The 19,006-nt window shown below is 42.4% G+C and overlaps 1 protein-coding gene across 1 annotated transcript in view; it reads right to left on the bottom strand.

The window, feature by feature from the left end:
- Positions 1-2,199: 2,199 nt before the first annotated feature.
- The window catches only part of LOC149463864 (embryonic polyadenylate-binding protein-like), a 100,979-nt gene continuing 84,172 nt past the window's right edge, over positions 2,200-19,006 (bottom strand). Inside the window, exons 12-14 of the mRNA XM_089674713.1 lie at positions 13,494-13,584; positions 10,606-10,736; positions 2,200-2,527 (exon numbers count right to left, since the gene is read on the bottom strand). Of these exons, the coding sequence (XP_089530839.1) occupies positions 2,447-2,527; positions 10,606-10,736; positions 13,494-13,584 (303 nt within the window). The 3' untranslated portion in view covers positions 2,200-2,446. The remainder of the gene's footprint in view (positions 2,528-10,605; positions 10,737-13,493; positions 13,585-19,006) is intronic.

The following is a 19,006-nucleotide window of genomic DNA, read 5'->3' as shown; positions in this document are numbered from 1 at the left end:
TGATGTCAGATGTCAGAGATTGGGCAGACTGATTTGAGAGAATAGAAAGGCAACAGTAACTCATGTCAATCTAGGCCAAAATCTCTGAGTTTTTCCAACACCTTGTTGAATTTATGCCACAAAGACATAAGGCAGTTCTGAAGGCAAAAGGGGGTCCAATCCGGTACTAGCAATCTGTAGCTAATAAAGTGACTGGTGAGTGTGTATCTAGGGCTGGTCTGAGTATTTAAAAAAACAGCTTGTCTGAGCCACGTATCATCCACATACTTGACGTTCCCCTGAATACGTCCAATATTCTTCTCTCCACCTCTTCCTTCTACACATTGGTTATAATTGGAGACACTGGTGATCCCATAGCACAGCCATGTTTCTGTCTGTAGAGGTTGTTCTTGTACTTTGACATCGGTGGTGCTAAGACAAAGGTTTAACAAAGAACATACATACACTTACCGGTCTCTATTTGGTACACCTGCTTGGTAACACCAATTGCTAATCAGCCAATCAAATGGCTTCAGTGCCATGGAAAATCAGTGCGTTTTAGGCATCTAGATGTGGTGAAGATGACTTGCTGAAGTTCAAACTGAGCAGCAGAAAGGGGATTTAAGTGACTTTGAATGTGGCACGGTTGTTGGTGCCAGATGGGCTTTTCTGAGTATTTAAAAAAAACTGCTGATCTACTGGGATTTTCACACACAACCACCTCTAGGGAAATTGAGAGTCGTCAGACCAGGCAACCTTTTTCCAATCTTCTATTTTCAGATTTTGGTGAGCCTGTGTGAATTGTAGCCCCCGTTTCTTGTTCTTAGTTGACAGGAGTGGCACCCGGTGTGGTCTATTGCTGCTGTAGTCCATCTGCTTCAAGGTTGATGTGTTGTGCATTCAGAGATTGTATACCTTTTGTTATAGCGAGTGGGTATCTGAGTTACTGTTGCCTATCATCTCGAACCAGTCTGCCCATTCTCCTCTGACATCAACAAGACATTTTCATCCACACAACTACGGCTCACTGGATTTTTTTTTTTTTTTGGATCATTCTCTGTAAGCCCTACTGATGGTTGTGCGTGGAAATCTCAGTAGATCATCAGTTTTTAAAATACTCAGACCAGCCAAGGTATGCAGAATACCATCTCTAAATGCACAACACATTAAACCTTGAAGAAGATGAGCTATAAACAGCAGAAGACCACTCCGGGTGCCACTCCTGTCAGCTAAGGACAGGAGATGGTGGCTACAATTTGAACAGGCTTTCCAAAATTGGACAATAGAAGAGTTGAAAAAAGTTGCCTAGTCTGTTGAGTCTCGATTTCCCTAGAGATGGTTGTGCGTGAAAATCCCAGTAGATCAGCAGTTTTTTAAATACTCAGAAAGCCCATCTGGCACCAACAACCGTGCTGCATTCAAAGTTACTTAAATCCCCTTTCTGATGCTCAGTTTGAACTTCAGCAAGTCATCTTCACCACATCTAGATGCCTAAATGCACTGATTTTCCATGGCACTGAAGTCATGTGGTTGGTTGATTAGCAATTGGTGTTACCAACCAGGTGTACCAAATAAAGAGACCGGTGAGTGTGTGTTCTTTGCTGAACCTTTGTCTTAGCACCACCTATGTCAAAGTACAAGAACAACCTCTACAGTCAGAAACATGGCCATGCTATGGGATCACCAGTGTCTCCAATTGTAACCAATGTGTAGAAGGAAGAGGTGGAGAAAAGAGTATTGCACGCATTCAGGGGGACGTCAAGCATGTGGATGATACGTGGCTCAGACAAGCTGCTAAACATCTTCAAGACTACAGAACAAGTCCAGCTGAGCTGAGCTGAACTGAACTACTAGCTGACCCACGACCTGGATAAACGAGACTCTTCCCAGACAATTTTAGAGATAGACTTCAATGCTTTTTACTAACTTGCCCAATCTTCCCCTCCCGACAGGCAGTGCTTCCCTATACTCCAGCAGTCCACTGTTCCTCATGTTCAATGCAGGGCTTTGGGCCCATCAGTACCATCATCAGTAGGGCATCTGACCGCTGCCGCATAGGTCAGAAGAGGCTAGGGGACTGGAAACTGCATTAGTATAGGATCAGGTAGATAAACTGCCCTGCCCAGTTCCCCAGACATAAATGAACATTTAACCCTTGCAGTGCTGGGGCAGCCCCAAGCTACATCGGCAACAAAATGGTTCTAAAAAAATAAAAGCAACTTTGCATTTGCAAGTTTTTATTTAATGCAGAAACAAAGACAAAGAACAAAAATATAACCTAAATGAAATACATATAGTTACAACTTTCTTTAAATTTATATGTAATTTACCTAAACTTACACAACATTGACACACATACAAACAAAATTGTAGTTTCTTCTGTGAAGACATTCATTCCTCTTCTCTTGTGCTTTTCATACAAAGTGTACATAAGTTACTAGTCAACTTATATCTTCTTACAGTCCTATTACACAAGAACCTGGGGGCAAGCTTTAAGGGCTCCTTCCTTGGCTTGGTGTGCTTGCAGGACAGCAACAGCTTCCTCAACCTGGTACGAAATACATTTTAGCCAAGAAATCAACATGTAAGAAAAGCTTTAGAAATGTGTACATAATTAGGTATGTAATGATTGCTCTGGTGGAAAGCTCAGTTATGTGCAGTAATCACAACCAATTAAAAAAATGAGCTCTCATTAAATTGCAAACTCGATTACAATACACCCTTTATTTAATAAAACATTTTGTTTTAATGTTTGGTCTTTTTTTCATTTGTTTAGCAAAAAATAAAAAAAAACCCAGTGGTGATTAAATACCACCCAAAGAAAGTTCTGTCTTAAAAAAAAAAAAAAAAAAAAAAAAAATGTAATATGGGTACAGTGTCGCATGACCACGTAACTGTCATTCAAAGTGTTATTACACTGGTAATAACACACATTATTTAAGCACTGAGAGCTGAAAATACCAGTCGTGTGTCTGAAAAGAATGATCAAAGCCCCAAAAAAAGTTTTCCCATGCAGTGGTGCTGTTAACTGCTCATTTTTGTCTAGGGGAGAGGAAAAAGGAGATATATGTGCCTAATCCTCAGATCCTCCCAGCACAAGAGTGGTCCGGCACCCCCCACGCGCTAGTGGTTCCGAGTTGTGGACTGTTGCTTAAGACATCAAACCCAGAGCAGGCTCCATAGACCAGAACTAGTCCACCGCTGGAATGTGGGGGAATGACGTTTTTTGGTGAAACAAATGATTGGGTGAGTATAAGTTTTCTCCTCACTCCTAGACAAAACAAGCAGTTGACCAATGCAGTGCGGGTAGAGCCCGACTGCATGGGAAAACTTTTATTTTTCTGCCCCAAGTTGGGCTTTAACCACTTCAATACGGGGTACTTTCACCTCCTTCCTGCCCAGGCCAATTTTCAGCTTTTAGTGCTGTCGCACTTTTGAATGACAATTACGTGGTCATGCAACTCTGTACCCATATTCTTTTTTTTTTTTCTTAAGACATATAGAGCTTTCTTTGGGTGGTATTTAATCACCACTGTTTTTTTTTTCATTTTTTGCTAAACAAATGAAAAAAGACCAAACATTTTGAAAAAAAATGTTTTATAAAATTTTGCAAACAAGCAATTTTCCTTCACTGATGTGCGTTACTGAGGACCCACCGATGGGCACTAATGAGGACCCACCGATGGGCACTAATGAGGACCCACCGATGGGCACTAATGAGGACCCACCGATGGGCACTAATGAGGACCCACCGATGGGCACTAATGAGGACCCACCGATGGGCACTAATGAGGACCCACCGATGGGCACTAATGAGGACCCACCGATGGGCACTAATGAGGACCCACCGATGGGCACTAATGAGGACCCACCGATGGGCACTAATGAGGACCCACCGATGGGCACTAATGAGGACCCACCGATGGGCACTAATGAGGACCCACCGATGGGCACTAATGAGGACCCACCGATGGACACTAATGAGGACCCACCGATGGACACTAATGAGGACCCACCGATGGACACTAATGAGGACCCACCGATGGACACTAATGAGGATCCACCGATGGACACTAATGAGGATCCACCGATGGACACTAATGAGGATCCACCGATGGACACTAATGAGGATCCACCGATGGACACTAATGAGGATCCACCGATGGACACTGCTGGGTCGGCACTGATAATTAGCATCCTGATCATCAGTGTAAACAAAGTACTCTCAGGATTGCCAGTTATTGGCTATCATTTCCTCACGCTGTGACAGTGCTGAGGAACGGTAAAGCAGATAACCGGCAATCTGTTGACTTGTGATCAGCTGTGATTGGACACAGCTGATCATATGGTAAATGGCCATTGTGATTGTCCCTTTACAGCGATCTGTGATCAGCTGTGTCCAAAGGACAGATCGCACTGGATGCTCGCCCCAGGGGGTGCGGGTGAAACACGTTCTGGGAGGATGTCTATAGATGCCCTCCCAGAACGAGAGGATTGCATTGTAGCCGTCTTTTGGCTATAGCAGGGAAATGAGGTGGTTAAAGAAGATCTATCATCATTTTTATTTTACAGTCATGGGTACATGTAGTACTTTGTCCCAGGTTTTTAAGTGCTTTCCAGTCCTAGTTATGAATATTTGACCTTCCCTCCTGACACGGCAGATCCGACAACAACCGTGAAGAAGATGGTTGATTCATAGCTGCAGCTCGTCTTGGCTGAAAACACTTTCCGGACACAAGCAGCGGCAAGAGGAATGCAATGGAAGACACATCTCCCCTCCTCATGTCGTTGTTTGTATCGAGAAAGTGTTCACAGCCAAGGCAAGCTGCACCTAGGAATGCCACAGTGACAATCGTTTCTTTCAAATGAAGAGCGCCAATTTTTGTTTGCATCTTTGTTGCACATTTTCTCACTTCTTGCCTGATCAAATGGTTGTCACTGTGCCAAGTTTGGCTAGACATACACTTTAAGGTCTAATCCAACCCACTGGGCCTCCATGCAGTTGGTCTAGATCAGTGGTCGGCAAGCCGCGGCTCGCGAGCCACATGCGGCTCTTTACCCAGTCTAATGCGGCTCTTCTGTGTGCCGGACGCCTGCTCCCCTCCCTCCTCTCGGTCGGCCGCTCCCCTGCCTCCTCTCGGTTGGCAGCCCCAAAAGTCCGCGCGGACCTTTTAATCCGGCCTGCGGATGTGGCTGTCAGGATGTGTGTAGGCGGGGCAGCGTGCCGAACGTGAGGGGAGGGGAGCTAGGCTCCTCTCACAGTCCGCCCTGAAGACCCGAACGGCGCGGGAAGACAGCGAGAGGAACGCAAAAGGTAAGTGAATTGACACGGGGGACTTGGCTTACTAGAAGGGGGGGGGGGAATAGTACTGTGGGGGATGAAATACTATATGAGGGATGAATTACTTTATGAGGGATGAAATACTATATGGGGGGATGAAATACTATATGGGGGGATGAAATACTATATGGGGGGATGAAATACTATATGAGGGATGAATTACTATATGAGGGATGAAATACTATATGAGGGATGAATTACTATATGGGGGATGAATTACTATATGGGGGATGAAATACTATATGAGGGATGAAATACTATATGAGGGATGAATTACTATATGAGGGATGAAATACTATATGGGGGGATGAAATACTATATGGGGGGATGAAATACTATATGGGGGGATGAAATACTATATGGGGGGATGAAATACTATATGGGGGGATGAAATACTATATGAGGGATGAATTACTATATGAGGGATGAATTACTATATGAGGGATGAAATACTATATGGGGGGATGAAATACTATATGGGGGGATGAAATACTATATGAGGGATGAATTACTATATGAGGGATGAAATACTATATGGGGGGATGAAATACTATATGAGGGATGAATTACTATATGAGGGATGAAATACTATATGGGGGGATGAAATACTATATGAGGGATGAAATACTATATGGGGGGATGAAATACTATATGAGGGATGAAATACTATATGGGGGGATGAAATACTATATGAGGGATGAAATACTATATGAGGGATGAATTACTATATGGGGGATGAAATACTATATGAGGGATGAAATACTATATGAGGGATGAAATACTATATGGGGGATGAAATACTATATGGGGGATGAAATACTATACGGGGGATGAAATACTATACGGGGGATGAAATACTATACGAGGGATGAAATACTATACGGGGGATGAATTGCTATGGGGGATGAATTACTATATGGGGGATGAATTACTATGGGGGATGAATTACTATATGGGGGATGAATTACTATATGGGGGATGAATTACTATGGGGGATGAATTACTATGGGGGATGAATTACACTATGGGGGATGAATTACTATATGGGGGATGAATTACTATGGGGGATGAATTACTATATGGGAGATGTATTTTCAGTTTTAAAAATGTGGCTCTCAAAATAAATTTCAATCATGGTTTTGGCGAGATTTGGCTCAGTTGAAAAAAAAGGTTGCCCACCACTGGTCTAGATTAATGCTGACAGCAGATTCCCTGTGGTGCCTGTCTTTGGCTGGAATCCATTTTTAAATCTTAAAATAAAAAAAAAAACAAAAAAGCAACAAAAAAAAAAAACCTGACATGTGCCAACACACTGCACATCTAAAAATTGTTTTATTTTACATTTTCAAATGTTGATTTTTTTTTTTTTTATTATTATAGTAGACTGGTGATTGCATATTACCTTCATACATTTAATTGTTTTTACTGTGGAATGGTGGTTGAGGAACCCATGGCTGAAGCACTTTTTAAATCCTATTTTTTCTTCTGTTTATTGGAGAACACAGCTCTGATTTAGATCACATACTGGGGAATCCCAAATCAGTGCCAGAACAAGGTGGACAAAAATAAAACAAAAAATCAGAGTAACTGTCGTAAAAGGCAATGATATAGGCCAGTCAAATGGTCACCTGCAAAACCTTACTCCCAAAACTGGTATCAACTGATGCTTTCACCTCAACCTTTTAAAATTTGATGACATATGAAATGATGGTCAAGTAGCCATTATTCTAACCTGGAACATTGCTGTTTGATGGCAGACAACTAAGCATGCACTTAACGCTCTTGTAGAATGCACTGAGACTAGAAAAGTAGTTTTCTAGTTCCAATGTCAAATATTGGCAGACAATTCTATAAGTCTCTCTTGTGCCCTCCACAACCACAAGCAGGAAATCTGACCTACAAAACCTGGGGATAGCATTCAAACACACCCTAATCACCCTGACTACATCCAATAAATGTAAGGCAACTTCCTTAGGGTGGACTGGCTTGGGACAAAAAGACAGAAGTACAATGTCCTTGTTAAAGTGGAAAAATGATACAATCTTAGTCAGGAAAGAGTCTTGGCCGCACGATGACCTTATCATTGTATGACAACGCTGCCAGTTGAGAGACTTCATTTGCTGAAGAAATGTCTACTGTAGTACCACTGAAAGTACCACTTTCTGGGCATTTGCTAAAAGTTGGTGTTTCCTGATATCCTAGAAAGAAATTTTTTTGCAACACAGACAATGGGTGTAACATGTTGCCAAAGGTGAACGTATCCTTTAAATTATGGTGTAGATAACCCTGTTTGATTACCCACTATTTCCAAGACTTGGCTTTCAACAGCCAGGCCAATAAAGCTGGAGGCTGTAAAGCAGAATGGTAAACAGGCCCTCAAGACAAAAAGTCTTCTCAAAGTTGTTGATGCCAAGTAGCATCTACTACCAGACAAATAAGATCCATGTACCATGGGTGGCAGGGACCTGAGCCACCAGAATCACCAAAAATTGCCTCGACTTCTTTGGCAAAAAAATTGGTAAAATATTTACTGGCAGGTAAGCATTTATCAGAGTGTAGTGATCCTGGGCAGCCATTTCATCTTCTGCATCTGCCTAACAGCCCTTTGCCCTTGCTACAAACCTGTTCACTTTTAGATTGAGGTGCAATGCCAGAGGATCGACATCTGGTGTTTCCCTAGCAGATTTGTTGGAAGACTTCCAAGTAAAAGGCCCATGCTCCATGATCCAGACTCTTTCAACTAAGAAAGTCTACTTGCCAGTTTTCTACCCCTAACATGTATACTGTGGACAGAGCCAGCATGTGTGTGACATGTTGATGACACTCCGACTCTCCTCCAGTTTCCATAAGAGTAGTACCAACCAGGGGCGGACTGAGAACTCATGCGGCCCCCGGGCAATAGGGGATCATGGGGCCCCTGTGTCCTTGCCCACAGTCAAAGCACACCCAAAAAAGCCTATAAAAAAGGTACCAGGGGCATTTCATGGGGCCCCCTACTGACCCTGGGCCCTCGGGCAGTGCCCGAGTGCTCGAATGGTCAGTCCGCCCCTGGTACCAGCAGATAAAAAGTTCCCTGGGAGGAAGGGATGGAGAGTAGACAAAGCCCTACACTATTCCTTCCCAGAAAGGAGAAGCACCACAAACCAAGCAATGGATAGAGAAAGAGGACAGAAAATTAAGTGAAACCCGCCACTTACTCTACTACCCTAAAAATCTCAACAGTCCACAGGGAGAACTTCCTAAATCCTAGATACTAGGCTAAGAAACGATGTGGTGCAACAGTGTGGGGGTTTTGGCCAACCACTGGGGCCACTTCTGGGCTGTCCTGGTCTTTTAGTTGTACCCAAGAACTACTCCTGCAGGTTGTACTACATGCGGTAGATGATGACCTAAAGCAGAGCTGTGTACTCCATTGTATATGGAATGTCAGTGAGCGCTATATGCATGTAGAAAGGTATAAACTGCTGGCACTAACGGACCACCCTTGGTATCCTCACTAGTGAATGAAATATAAAAGGTGCAGCGCTAAAGTAATGAATGAATCAAATGCAATACTTCTAAAACATGTGAACATTCATTTGACCCCACTAGCAAATTAAAAAAGTGAAATGGTTTCCTAAAATGAAATTCTACTAGTGTATAGTCAGCTTAAAAAAAGTGTTCCTGAACCCAGGACCCTGCATTCACTATATCCGCTCTCCCCGGACCCTGCATTCACTATATCCGCTCTCCCCGGACCCTGCATTCACTATATCCGCTCTCCCCGGACCCTGCATTCACTATATCCGCTCTCGCCGGACCCTGCATTCACTATATCCGCTCTCCCCGGACCCTGCATTCACTATATCCGCTCTCCCCGGACCCTGCATTCACTATATCCGGTCTCTCCGGACCCTGCATTCACTATATCTGGTCTCCCACAGTACACAGAAAATGGAAATGCAAATACTGTATAAATATAAACTGCTAAATCCCTTTTCTCATCAGCAGCATATAGCAGTCTTGTGACTTCTATCAGTGTCCAGCAGAGCACTGGTTAAAGCTTGTAGGAGGAGTTTTCTTTCTGCTCTAGGAGCATGCAAAACCCCTGATCTCTGTCTGGACTGTGCTGATCACATGCACCCTCCCAAAGAAAAAGAAAACCAGCAATACACACCAAACTGAGCATGTGCAGTTAGTCCTAGCACTCTGTACTATCAGCAGATGGGCTGGGGACAGTAGAAGGGGAGGATCAGTGAAGACAGGATCAAGCAGCCTTTAATACAACGCAGAGGATTAACCCCTTAGGTTCCACAGTGAGTAGAAAAAGCATGCTTTCCTGCATATACAGACTGATTTTACTGTTGTGGATTTAGTAACACTTTATTACATCAACACAACGACCATGTAAAGTCATGTTAATAACGTGAGTTTTTCAGCTTTTTTTAGCGATTTTGCATTAGCATTTAGCGGCGTTTTCCCACGTTTGCAGTTTTTAGCGTTTTTTGGGGTTTTTTTAACCAAAAATAAAAAAACATTTTTGGTGAAAAAAATGCCGGTTTGGGACGTTTTACCGTGTTAGAGCGTTTTTACAGCTAACAAACTCCTCTAGAAATCCATTAGTCCTGGGGTTTTTTTTCCAAGCCAACAATGTCCCTGCCAAAAAAATGATTACAGTCTGTGTGCATGAACACATAGGATACCATGCTGGGGGGTTTACTGGCTGTAGGGAAAAAAACATCAAATGCCAAAAACAGCCGCTGTAAAAACATCCCGTGTGCATGAGGACTTAGAGCCAAATCAACGATGCTTTGCTGCTTGAGTCAGCTTGCATACCCTCAATATCAATCAAGGGAATACATCTGGTCATGTTGATCCTGTCTAGTTTCTTGAGGTTACGGACCTCTGACTTGCCATTACCTGGTTTGCGAATCACATTTTCTTTTAATAAAGATCATGTTTGATGGTATTCTTCGATATTTCTCACTAGAGTTATGTAAGTGACATCTTAGCGCCTAAATTCAAAATGAAAAAACTTTTTGCAAGAGTACGACGGCTGTCACTGGAGACCTCGACTTCTGAATATACAGATTCCTAGGTTGTCATGCTGATCCATTGGCTTCAGTCATTTGTAACTCTATGACAAGTACACACATTAGGATTTGTGACTTTACTATGGCTTTCCTGATCTGTGTGCTTGTCCTCAAAGTATTGACACAGAGATAAGGTTTTAGAAGACGGCGTCCCTTCAATATCAACATGCAGGTTTCCTTTAAAGGGTTAATATAAAGATGGGCTTTCAATACCTTTGAATGAAGAGATTCTGGAGATTCCAGCATGAGCAGTATTTCTGAATTGTCTATCTCCAATAACATGCCTGTGATCTTTCCAGCAAGTGATGCATGCATGCTGTGTATCATGGGATAAAGCCGTTCACCTGTAGATACATGATTAAGGTGGTTAAAACAGAGCCACGCTTCCAGGGTATCCCTCCCTTGGCATTACACAAAACACACACCTCTTAGGCCATGCTGCCATGTCCGCCGGTTTTCAGCACGGCAAAATAAATAGGTGGTCAGGCTAGACCAGTGTTTCTCAACCATTTTTCAGTCAAGGTACCCTTTAAAATTATGGCGAGTCTTGAGGCACCCTTTAAAATTATGGCGAGTCTTGAGGCACCCTTTAAAATTATGGCGAGTCTTGAGGCACCCTTTACAATTATGGACGGTCTTGAGGCACCCTTTACAATTATGGACGGTCTTGAGGCACCCTTTACAATTATGGACGGTCTTGAGGCACCCTTTACAATTATGGAGAGTCTTGAGGCACCTTTTAAAATTATGGAGAGTTTTGAGGCACCCTTTAAAATTATGGAGAGTCGTGAGGCACCCTTTAAAATTATGGACGGTCTTGAGGCAACCTTTAAAATTATGGACGGTCTTGAGGCAACCTTTAAAATTATGGACGGTCTTGAGGCAACCTTTAAAATTATGGACGGTCTTGAGGCACCCTTTAAAATTATGGACGGTCTTGAGGCACCCTTTTAAATTATGGACGGTCTTGAGGCACCCTTTAAAATTATGGACGGTCTTGAGGCAACCTTTAAAATTATGGACGCTCTACAGGCACCCTTTAAAATTATGGACGGTCTTGAGGCAACCTTTAAAATTATGGAGAGTCTTGAGGCACCCCATTCTAAAATGTGAAAAACTATTCTAGTAGTTTTATATAACACAGCAACATCCACACATATAGGGCACCCAACATTAGAGGTGATTTATTCTTCCAAAGCATATACACTTTTGCACACTGGTACTGACTAGTATTCCATTATTTCTCTTCTCCCTCAGGTTTTTCCCCAGGTGACCCCAGCACTGACAGAGAAGGACAAGGGAAGGTCAAACTAGGATGTTGTGCAGGCAGCTGAGATCCTCCTTATCAGCGGATATCATTGGTTGTCAGAACTCCGGCGGCTAGAAGGTCATAATAGTGCACAAGGAAAACCCGTGGTTTTGTGTAACTAAGAGACAGGCTTGTTCCATACGTTGGCTCATATACAAGTTTTGGGCAATTTCTAGACATTTTGCCAAGGCACCCCTGAAGAAACCTCAAGGCACCCCAAGGTGTCTGGGCACCCTGGTTGAGAAAGGCTGGGCTACACCTTCAACCTCAGTGTTTGTTCATTAGGTTACGGTGTTCTGTGACTTGCTTATGTCCGGCTGCACGTGTTAAATCCAAACGTGCAATCTTCTTAAGATTTTACCACCAACAATGTGGTACAAGGACCTCACTGTGAAAAGTAATCCTTATGGCACTGCTCCAAGCTATGGATGGAAGGAAAAGGATCACCCCACCGGCAAATCTGAAGAGGGGCGCACGAGTCCCAGCGATTCCAGTGTCAGCCAATACAAGTTAAAAGATGGACGCTGCTCAACTGACCCCAAGAGTCCAAGGTTGAGGAATGGCCTCAGCCACCGTACTGGCCACTCTTACCTACCCAATCTATACCCCTAAGGCACGGGTGTCAAACTGGCGGCCCTCCAGCTGTTGCCAAACTGAAAGTCCCATGAGGCATTGCAAGATTGACAGTTATAAGCATGACTTCCAAAGGCAGAGGCATGATAGGACTTGTAGTTTCGCAACAGCTGGAGGGCCGCCAGTTTGACACCCCTGCCCTAAGGGATATTTACCTTCATGCATTCGAAGAGAAAAGAAAAACACTGGTGACGGATCACTGTGATAGCCAATTAGAGGCTATTACTGTGATCGGGTGACCAGAACCAGTTCCGGATCCTGTTCTTCAGTATGGTATCAGGGCATCCTGGTGACAGCACAAATACGCATATATATGTGGCCCCATAGGAAAAAAGCCCAGTTCTGTAGGGCCACATATGTGTATTGTTAGCATCAAGGGATTAAAGTGGTTGTAAAGGCTCAAGGCAGGGGCAGACTGACCATTTGGAGACTCGGGCACTGCCCAAGGGCCGGGGTCAGTAGGGGGCCCAATGAGATGCCCCTGGTATCTTTTTCATAGGCTTTTTTGAGTTTGAGCAAGGACACAGGGGCCCCATGATCCCCTATTGCCCAGGGGCCCCATGAGTTGTCAGTCCGCCCCTGTTTCAAGGGTTTTTACCTTCATGCATTCTATGTATGAAGTTAAAAAAAAAACATATGTGTGCTGCTCCCCCCCCCATAACCACCCCCTAATACTCACCTAAGCCCCCTCTCAATCCAGCAATGTGCACTGGAGTCTCAACTATCCCAGGACTCCCTCTCATCATTGGCTGAGACAGCAGTGGGATCCATTGGCTCCCGCTGCTGTCAATCACAGCCAGTGAGCCAATAAGAAGAGAGAAAAGGTACACGGAGCAGCAGCTGGGGAGCGCGCATGCTGGGGTGCCCCCATAGCAAGCTGCTTGCTGTGGGGTCACCCGACAGGAGAGAGGGGCCAGGAGTGCCAGTGGGGCAATCGAGAAGAGGAGGATCCAGGCTGCAACGTGCAAAAATACTGCACACAGCAGGTAAGTATAGACATGGTTTCTTTTTTTATTTCAGCCTTTAGAATCGCTTTACGTATCTTACAGCTAGTGTGAGCAATAACTGTTCGATTCTGATTTTAACTGCAACAAGTATCAGCATAATCCACTTCCATTAAGAACACGGGTGAAGTTATATACTGTAGAACTATACAAACCAAGCATTTGCTTCTGCTCTTGTGGAGGGGCTGCCGCGAGCATAGTTGCGGTGAGAGGCTCTTCTTGTAAATGGATGATAGGGTCTACGACCTATAAAGGAGCAAAAAAATAACATTTTATAGGATTTCCACCAAGTATAGCAATGAAATGGATCATGATTACAGTCAATTTTTGAAAACATAAAGACAAGAACAGGATTCAAGTATTTCAGCTTTAGGAGGGTAATCTAGAAAAGTTTAAATAGTTGCCCTGGCTATTGATCCATTGGACCTTTAAAATGGAAGGATGCATTCACCAAGCCAGTCCTAGTGCATACCAATATCTCAAATCAAAAGTTTCCACTAATTTCTGGAGACTGTGCAGTTGGCATTGCTGAAAAACTGATTAACTGTTTAAATAAATTCAGTTTTTACTCTGTTTTTCATCAACCCTTCTTTTTCTTAGAGATTTATTTTTTTTATTTAATTGTGAAGTTAATTTCCTGAATTTTGAATGCACTCCAGTACAATATTATAATATATACAGTGGTGGGAAAGGGTTAGTATACCCCATTGTTGAATGTTATCAAGATATTTGAACAGACATTAGATCTTCATTCAAATAAAAAGGTGACATACATTTTTTTTTCAATAATTTATTAAAAAAAACAAAAATAAATGTGATGATGTACTATGGAAAAAGTAAGTACACCCTTGACCTCAGTTCGTATTGCCCCCCTATACAGAAATTATTTTTGTAGGCGTTTTGCAAACTCCCCAACAGTTCTAGACATTGGCTCTTTGAAAATCTGGATGACGCCTCCATGCAAAATGCCTTCACGTGTGCGGGTTTCCTTGCATGACCTACCCATTTCTTTTCCATGGGGTGTTATTACTTTTTAAAATGACTGAATATTCTGTAATTGTAAAACACTTTGCTCAGCATAAAGGAGAAACATCTTCTGCCTGAACCTGGCAAGACCTGATTTAGGGGCTCGTTCACACATTAAATGTTTTACGCAAGCTGGTGTGCATTGTGAAGGGTGCTGCAATGCAATACTTTTTTTAATTGTTTTTACTTTTATTGAAATGTCACAAAATTACATTTCATGCAAATCTATACACCAAAGCACACATATGTACCACCATATCTGTATGGTATAAAACAGGGCACATAGAACACAATGTGCCCTTACACCAAGCCTGCGTTCATCAATGCAGGTCATTGCAGCACAGTTGCCGCCCTATAGAAAAACAGAAAATCCAATTTCTAATCTATAATTTCTAATCTATAATTGCTAATCTAATCTAGAGGACTCTTATTATAATACTGAAGGGTCACCGATTAGACTTTCTTTTAGAACTTCAAAAATAACAGGACAAGGATTATGCTTTCCAGGAGCAACAATGGTGGCCTTATGCATGGCCCCAAATATGTCCACAATACCTTAGTTCTTGTAAATGTGACTTTATTAAATTTTAGGATTGCAAAAAAATAAATATTATATTATTATACGGGATTTATATAGCGCCAACAGTTTCCACAGTGCTTTACAACAACATAAAAATGGTCTACCTTTGTTCTGGACAAACGGGTGGCTTTTCTAGAATGGTGAATTTTAAACATTTCTCCCCCCCAGCTACCTCCCTAAATGTGGCAAAGTCCTAATTTAGAGCTGTAATTAATCTTTAATAATGATGCAGCAAAAAAATAAAAAAAAATTAGCAGGACACGAATAAGTAGTAAAATTCTGAATGACATTATGCTTACTTATGCAAGTGTTTGACACCCACACAAGTCAAAGCAAATGTCTTCCAGAACATCTAACGTGTTTGTTGGGGCCTGGGCATACATAAGAGAAAAAAAGTTTTATTTATCTCAATTAATTACTATTCAATAGTTACATAGTTAGTCTGGGTGAAAAAAGACAAAAGTCAATCCAGTTCAACCATCAAAAAAAAAAAAAAAATCCTATACCCACAGTTGATCCAGAAGGCAAAAAACCCAGCAAAGCATGATCCAGTACTCTGGATAAAGACAAGTACACACCATAGAGGGATATGCTTTGTTCATATTTCATGTCTGAGGTTTACAACCATTTTAAGGAAAATCAACACCACTTAGGAGTATAATACAGGCCCCTGCCCCCCTCTCCTTCCCTGTTTCTTGATCACTCCTTACTGCCAGAAAACAAAAAAATGGTGTCTCACAAAGTGGGTGGGATTGCAAAAGTGCACAATTCCTGGAAAGTTGCCTGCATAGAACCAATGGTCTAAGAATGCAAGTCCAGTACTCTACTCAGAAAAAAACGAAGTTTATAGAGAAGACAAAATTACAGTATTTGCTGAAAATGCAATTAGCTTGAAAAATGAAAAATAATGTAGTCTCCTTGTTTAACCATTTGCCGCCCGCCCTATGGTCGAATGGCGGGCGGCAAATCTCATCAGCGTTCCAGGTGGACGCCATATGGCGTCCTCCCGCACATGCGCAGATTGCGCTCCTGCAGAGCAGCGCAATCTGTCACCGGCCGTGTACCTCGGACACGGCCGATGACAGATCTGAGTATCGGCCCCATTGCCAGTACCATGTGACCTGCTGTGACCAATCACAGCAGGTCACATGACCGTTATACAATTCATTCATGCCATCCATTGTATACTAGTGTCTAGCTGTGAATGGTCACAGCTAATCACATGCACATGTCATGTGATTAGCTGTGACCAAATCACAGCTAAGCACAAAAAAAAGGAAAAAAAAAAAAAAAACCCTGAATGAATCGATGTCATTCAGGTAAATGCTTGCTTATAGCAAAGTAATTCTTTGCTATAAGCAAACTGTGTAAAAAAAAAAAATACTGAGCATTTCCCCAAAGTAGTACAATGTTACTATGGTAACATTGTACTACTTTGGTCATAGTGAAATATGAAAAAAAAAAATCAAAAGAAAATTTAATAAAAAATAAGAAAAATAAAAAAAAATAAAAAAAATACATATACTGTATATATTTTTTTTTCATACTGTCACCAGTCAGTGTCCCTGATCACCGCCATGCCAGTTATATGATGACGCTGTACTGCACTGGTGACAGTATGTAAAAAAAAAAATCGTGAAACTAATTTTTTTAATTTTTTCATTTTCCGAAAAATGACAAAAAAAAAACTCGCCATGCCTCTTATGAAGTACGTCGGACTGTCTACTTTACAAAAAGGGGTCATTTGGGGGAAATCTCTACTGTTCAGAAATTAGATTGGCTGTCAGTACTTCAGGATTGATCAATATTCAGATCTATACCATAGTTTGTGAACTCTATAACTTTCCTACAAACTAAATAATACATCCTAATTTGGGTTATTTTCACCAAAGACATGTAGCAGAATACATCTCGGCCTAAATTTATGAAGAACAATTATTTATTTGCAAACTTTTATAACAAACAAAGAAAAACTTTTTTTGTTAATTTAGCAAAAAATAAAAACCCCAGTGGTGATTAAATACCACCAAAAGAAAGCTCTAGTTGTGTGAAGAAAATGATAAAATTTTAGTTTGGGTACAATGTTGTATGACCGCGCAATTGTCATTCAAAGTGTGAGAGCGCTGAAACCTGAAAACTGGCCTGGGCAGGAAGGTGTAAAATTGCCCGGTATTGAATTGGTAAATGAATGGTAAGCTGCTGTATATTACATTTTTATTCTGGGACATAGATATCCTTAACTACTTCAAGTCACTTTCACGCCCTTCCTGTCCAGGTCAATTTTCAGCTTTCAGTGCTATCACACTTTGAATGACAATTGCGCGGTCATGCAACACTGTACCCATATGAATATTTTAGCATTTTTTTGAGACAGATAAAAAAAAAAGTTATAATCCTACTCTCACAGTTGATCCAGAGGAAGGCAAAAAAAACCAGCAAAGCACAATCCAATTTGCTCCTGCAGGGAAAAAAATTCCTTCCTGATCCCCCGAGAAGCAATCGGATATTCCCTGAATCAACTTTACCTATAAATGTTAGTATCCAGATATATTCTGTGTATCCAAGAAACAATCCAGGACTTTTTTAAAGCAATCCACTGAGCTGGTCAGAACCAACTCTTGAGGGAGTCTATTCCACATTTTCACAGCTCTCACTGTGAAGAAACCTTTCCGTATTTGGAGATTAAATTTCTTTTTCTCCAGACGTAAAGAGTTCCCCCTTGTCCTCTGTGATGACCTCAGGGTGAATAACTCTACACCGAGTTCACTGTATGAACCACTGATGTATTTATACATGTTGATCATATCCCCCCTTAATCTCCTCTTCTCAAGAGAGAATACATTCAGTTCCTCTAATCTTTCCTCATAGCTGATCTCCTTCATGCCAATTATCAGTTTGGTTGCCCTTCTCTGTACTTTCTCCATTTTCCCATTGTTCTTTTTGTGAATTGGTGCCCAAAACTGAACTGCATATTCCAGATGAGGTGTTACTAATGATTTGGCTATGACTGCCTACAACGCGCTGTCAACAGCCCTTGACTCGCTAGTTTCTTGTCTTCCCCCCAGCCCGGACACCACCCCCCATTGACTTCTCCATCACATCTAACAACGCCACCATCAAACCCGCCCCGCAGGCCAGAGTACTTGGTGTCATTCTGGACTCCAACCTATCCTTCCAGCCCCAAGTCCAATCTTTAACAAACTCGTGCAGACTCCACCTCCGCAACATCGCCAAAATACGCACGTTCCTAACCCCAGAAACCACTAAACAGCTCATCCACTCCCTCATCATATCACGACTTGACTACTGCAACTCCCTTCACTGGCCTGCCTCAGTCGATCCTGAATCATTCACCTTTCCAACCGCTCCATCTCCGCCACCCCCCCCTGCCAATCCCTCCACTGGCTTCCGATTGTGCAACGGATCAAATTCAAAATCTTAACACTGACGTACAAAGCCGTCCACCATACTGCCCCGAACTACATCACCGACCTAATATCCAAGTACCACCCAGCACGCACACTCCGCTCCTCACAAGACCTCCTTCTCTCTAGTTCCCTGGTCTCCTCCTCCCATGCCCACCTCCAGGACTTCTCCAGGGTGTCACCCATCCTCTGGAACTCCCTGCCCCAACCCATCAGATTATCACCTACTCTCCTCTCCTTTAGGCGCACCCTGAAAACCCATCTCTTCAGGGAAGCCTACCCCACCCTCTGCTAACTTGCCGACCTCCTCCACTCTTCCTACCACTCCATCCCCCACAGCTATCCCCTCCCTCCTAGATTGTAAGCTCGAAAGAGCAGGGCCCTCGATCCCCTCATGTTTTGCATTGTATTGGTATTGTTCTGTCACATGTTCTGTCCCCCTTTGTAATGTACAGCGCTGAGTGAACTATTGGCGCTTTATAAATACTGTATAATAATAATAATAATAATAATTTGTACCGGGGTAATATGATATCTCTCTCTCTGGAGTCTATACCTCTTTTAATACAAGAGAGGATTTTGCTCACTTTGGAAACCGCACCTTGGCATTGCATGCCATTATTAAGTTTGTGATCTA

This window comes from Staurois parvus, unplaced genomic scaffold (genome assembly GCF_062004578.1).
Source record: "Staurois parvus isolate SC_StPar_1 unplaced genomic scaffold, SC_StPar_1.0 ptg000151l, whole genome shotgun sequence".
Classification (NCBI taxonomy): domain Eukaryota; kingdom Metazoa; phylum Chordata; class Amphibia; order Anura; family Ranidae; genus Staurois; species Staurois parvus.
This window is presented reverse-complemented; position numbering and strand designations above follow the sequence as displayed.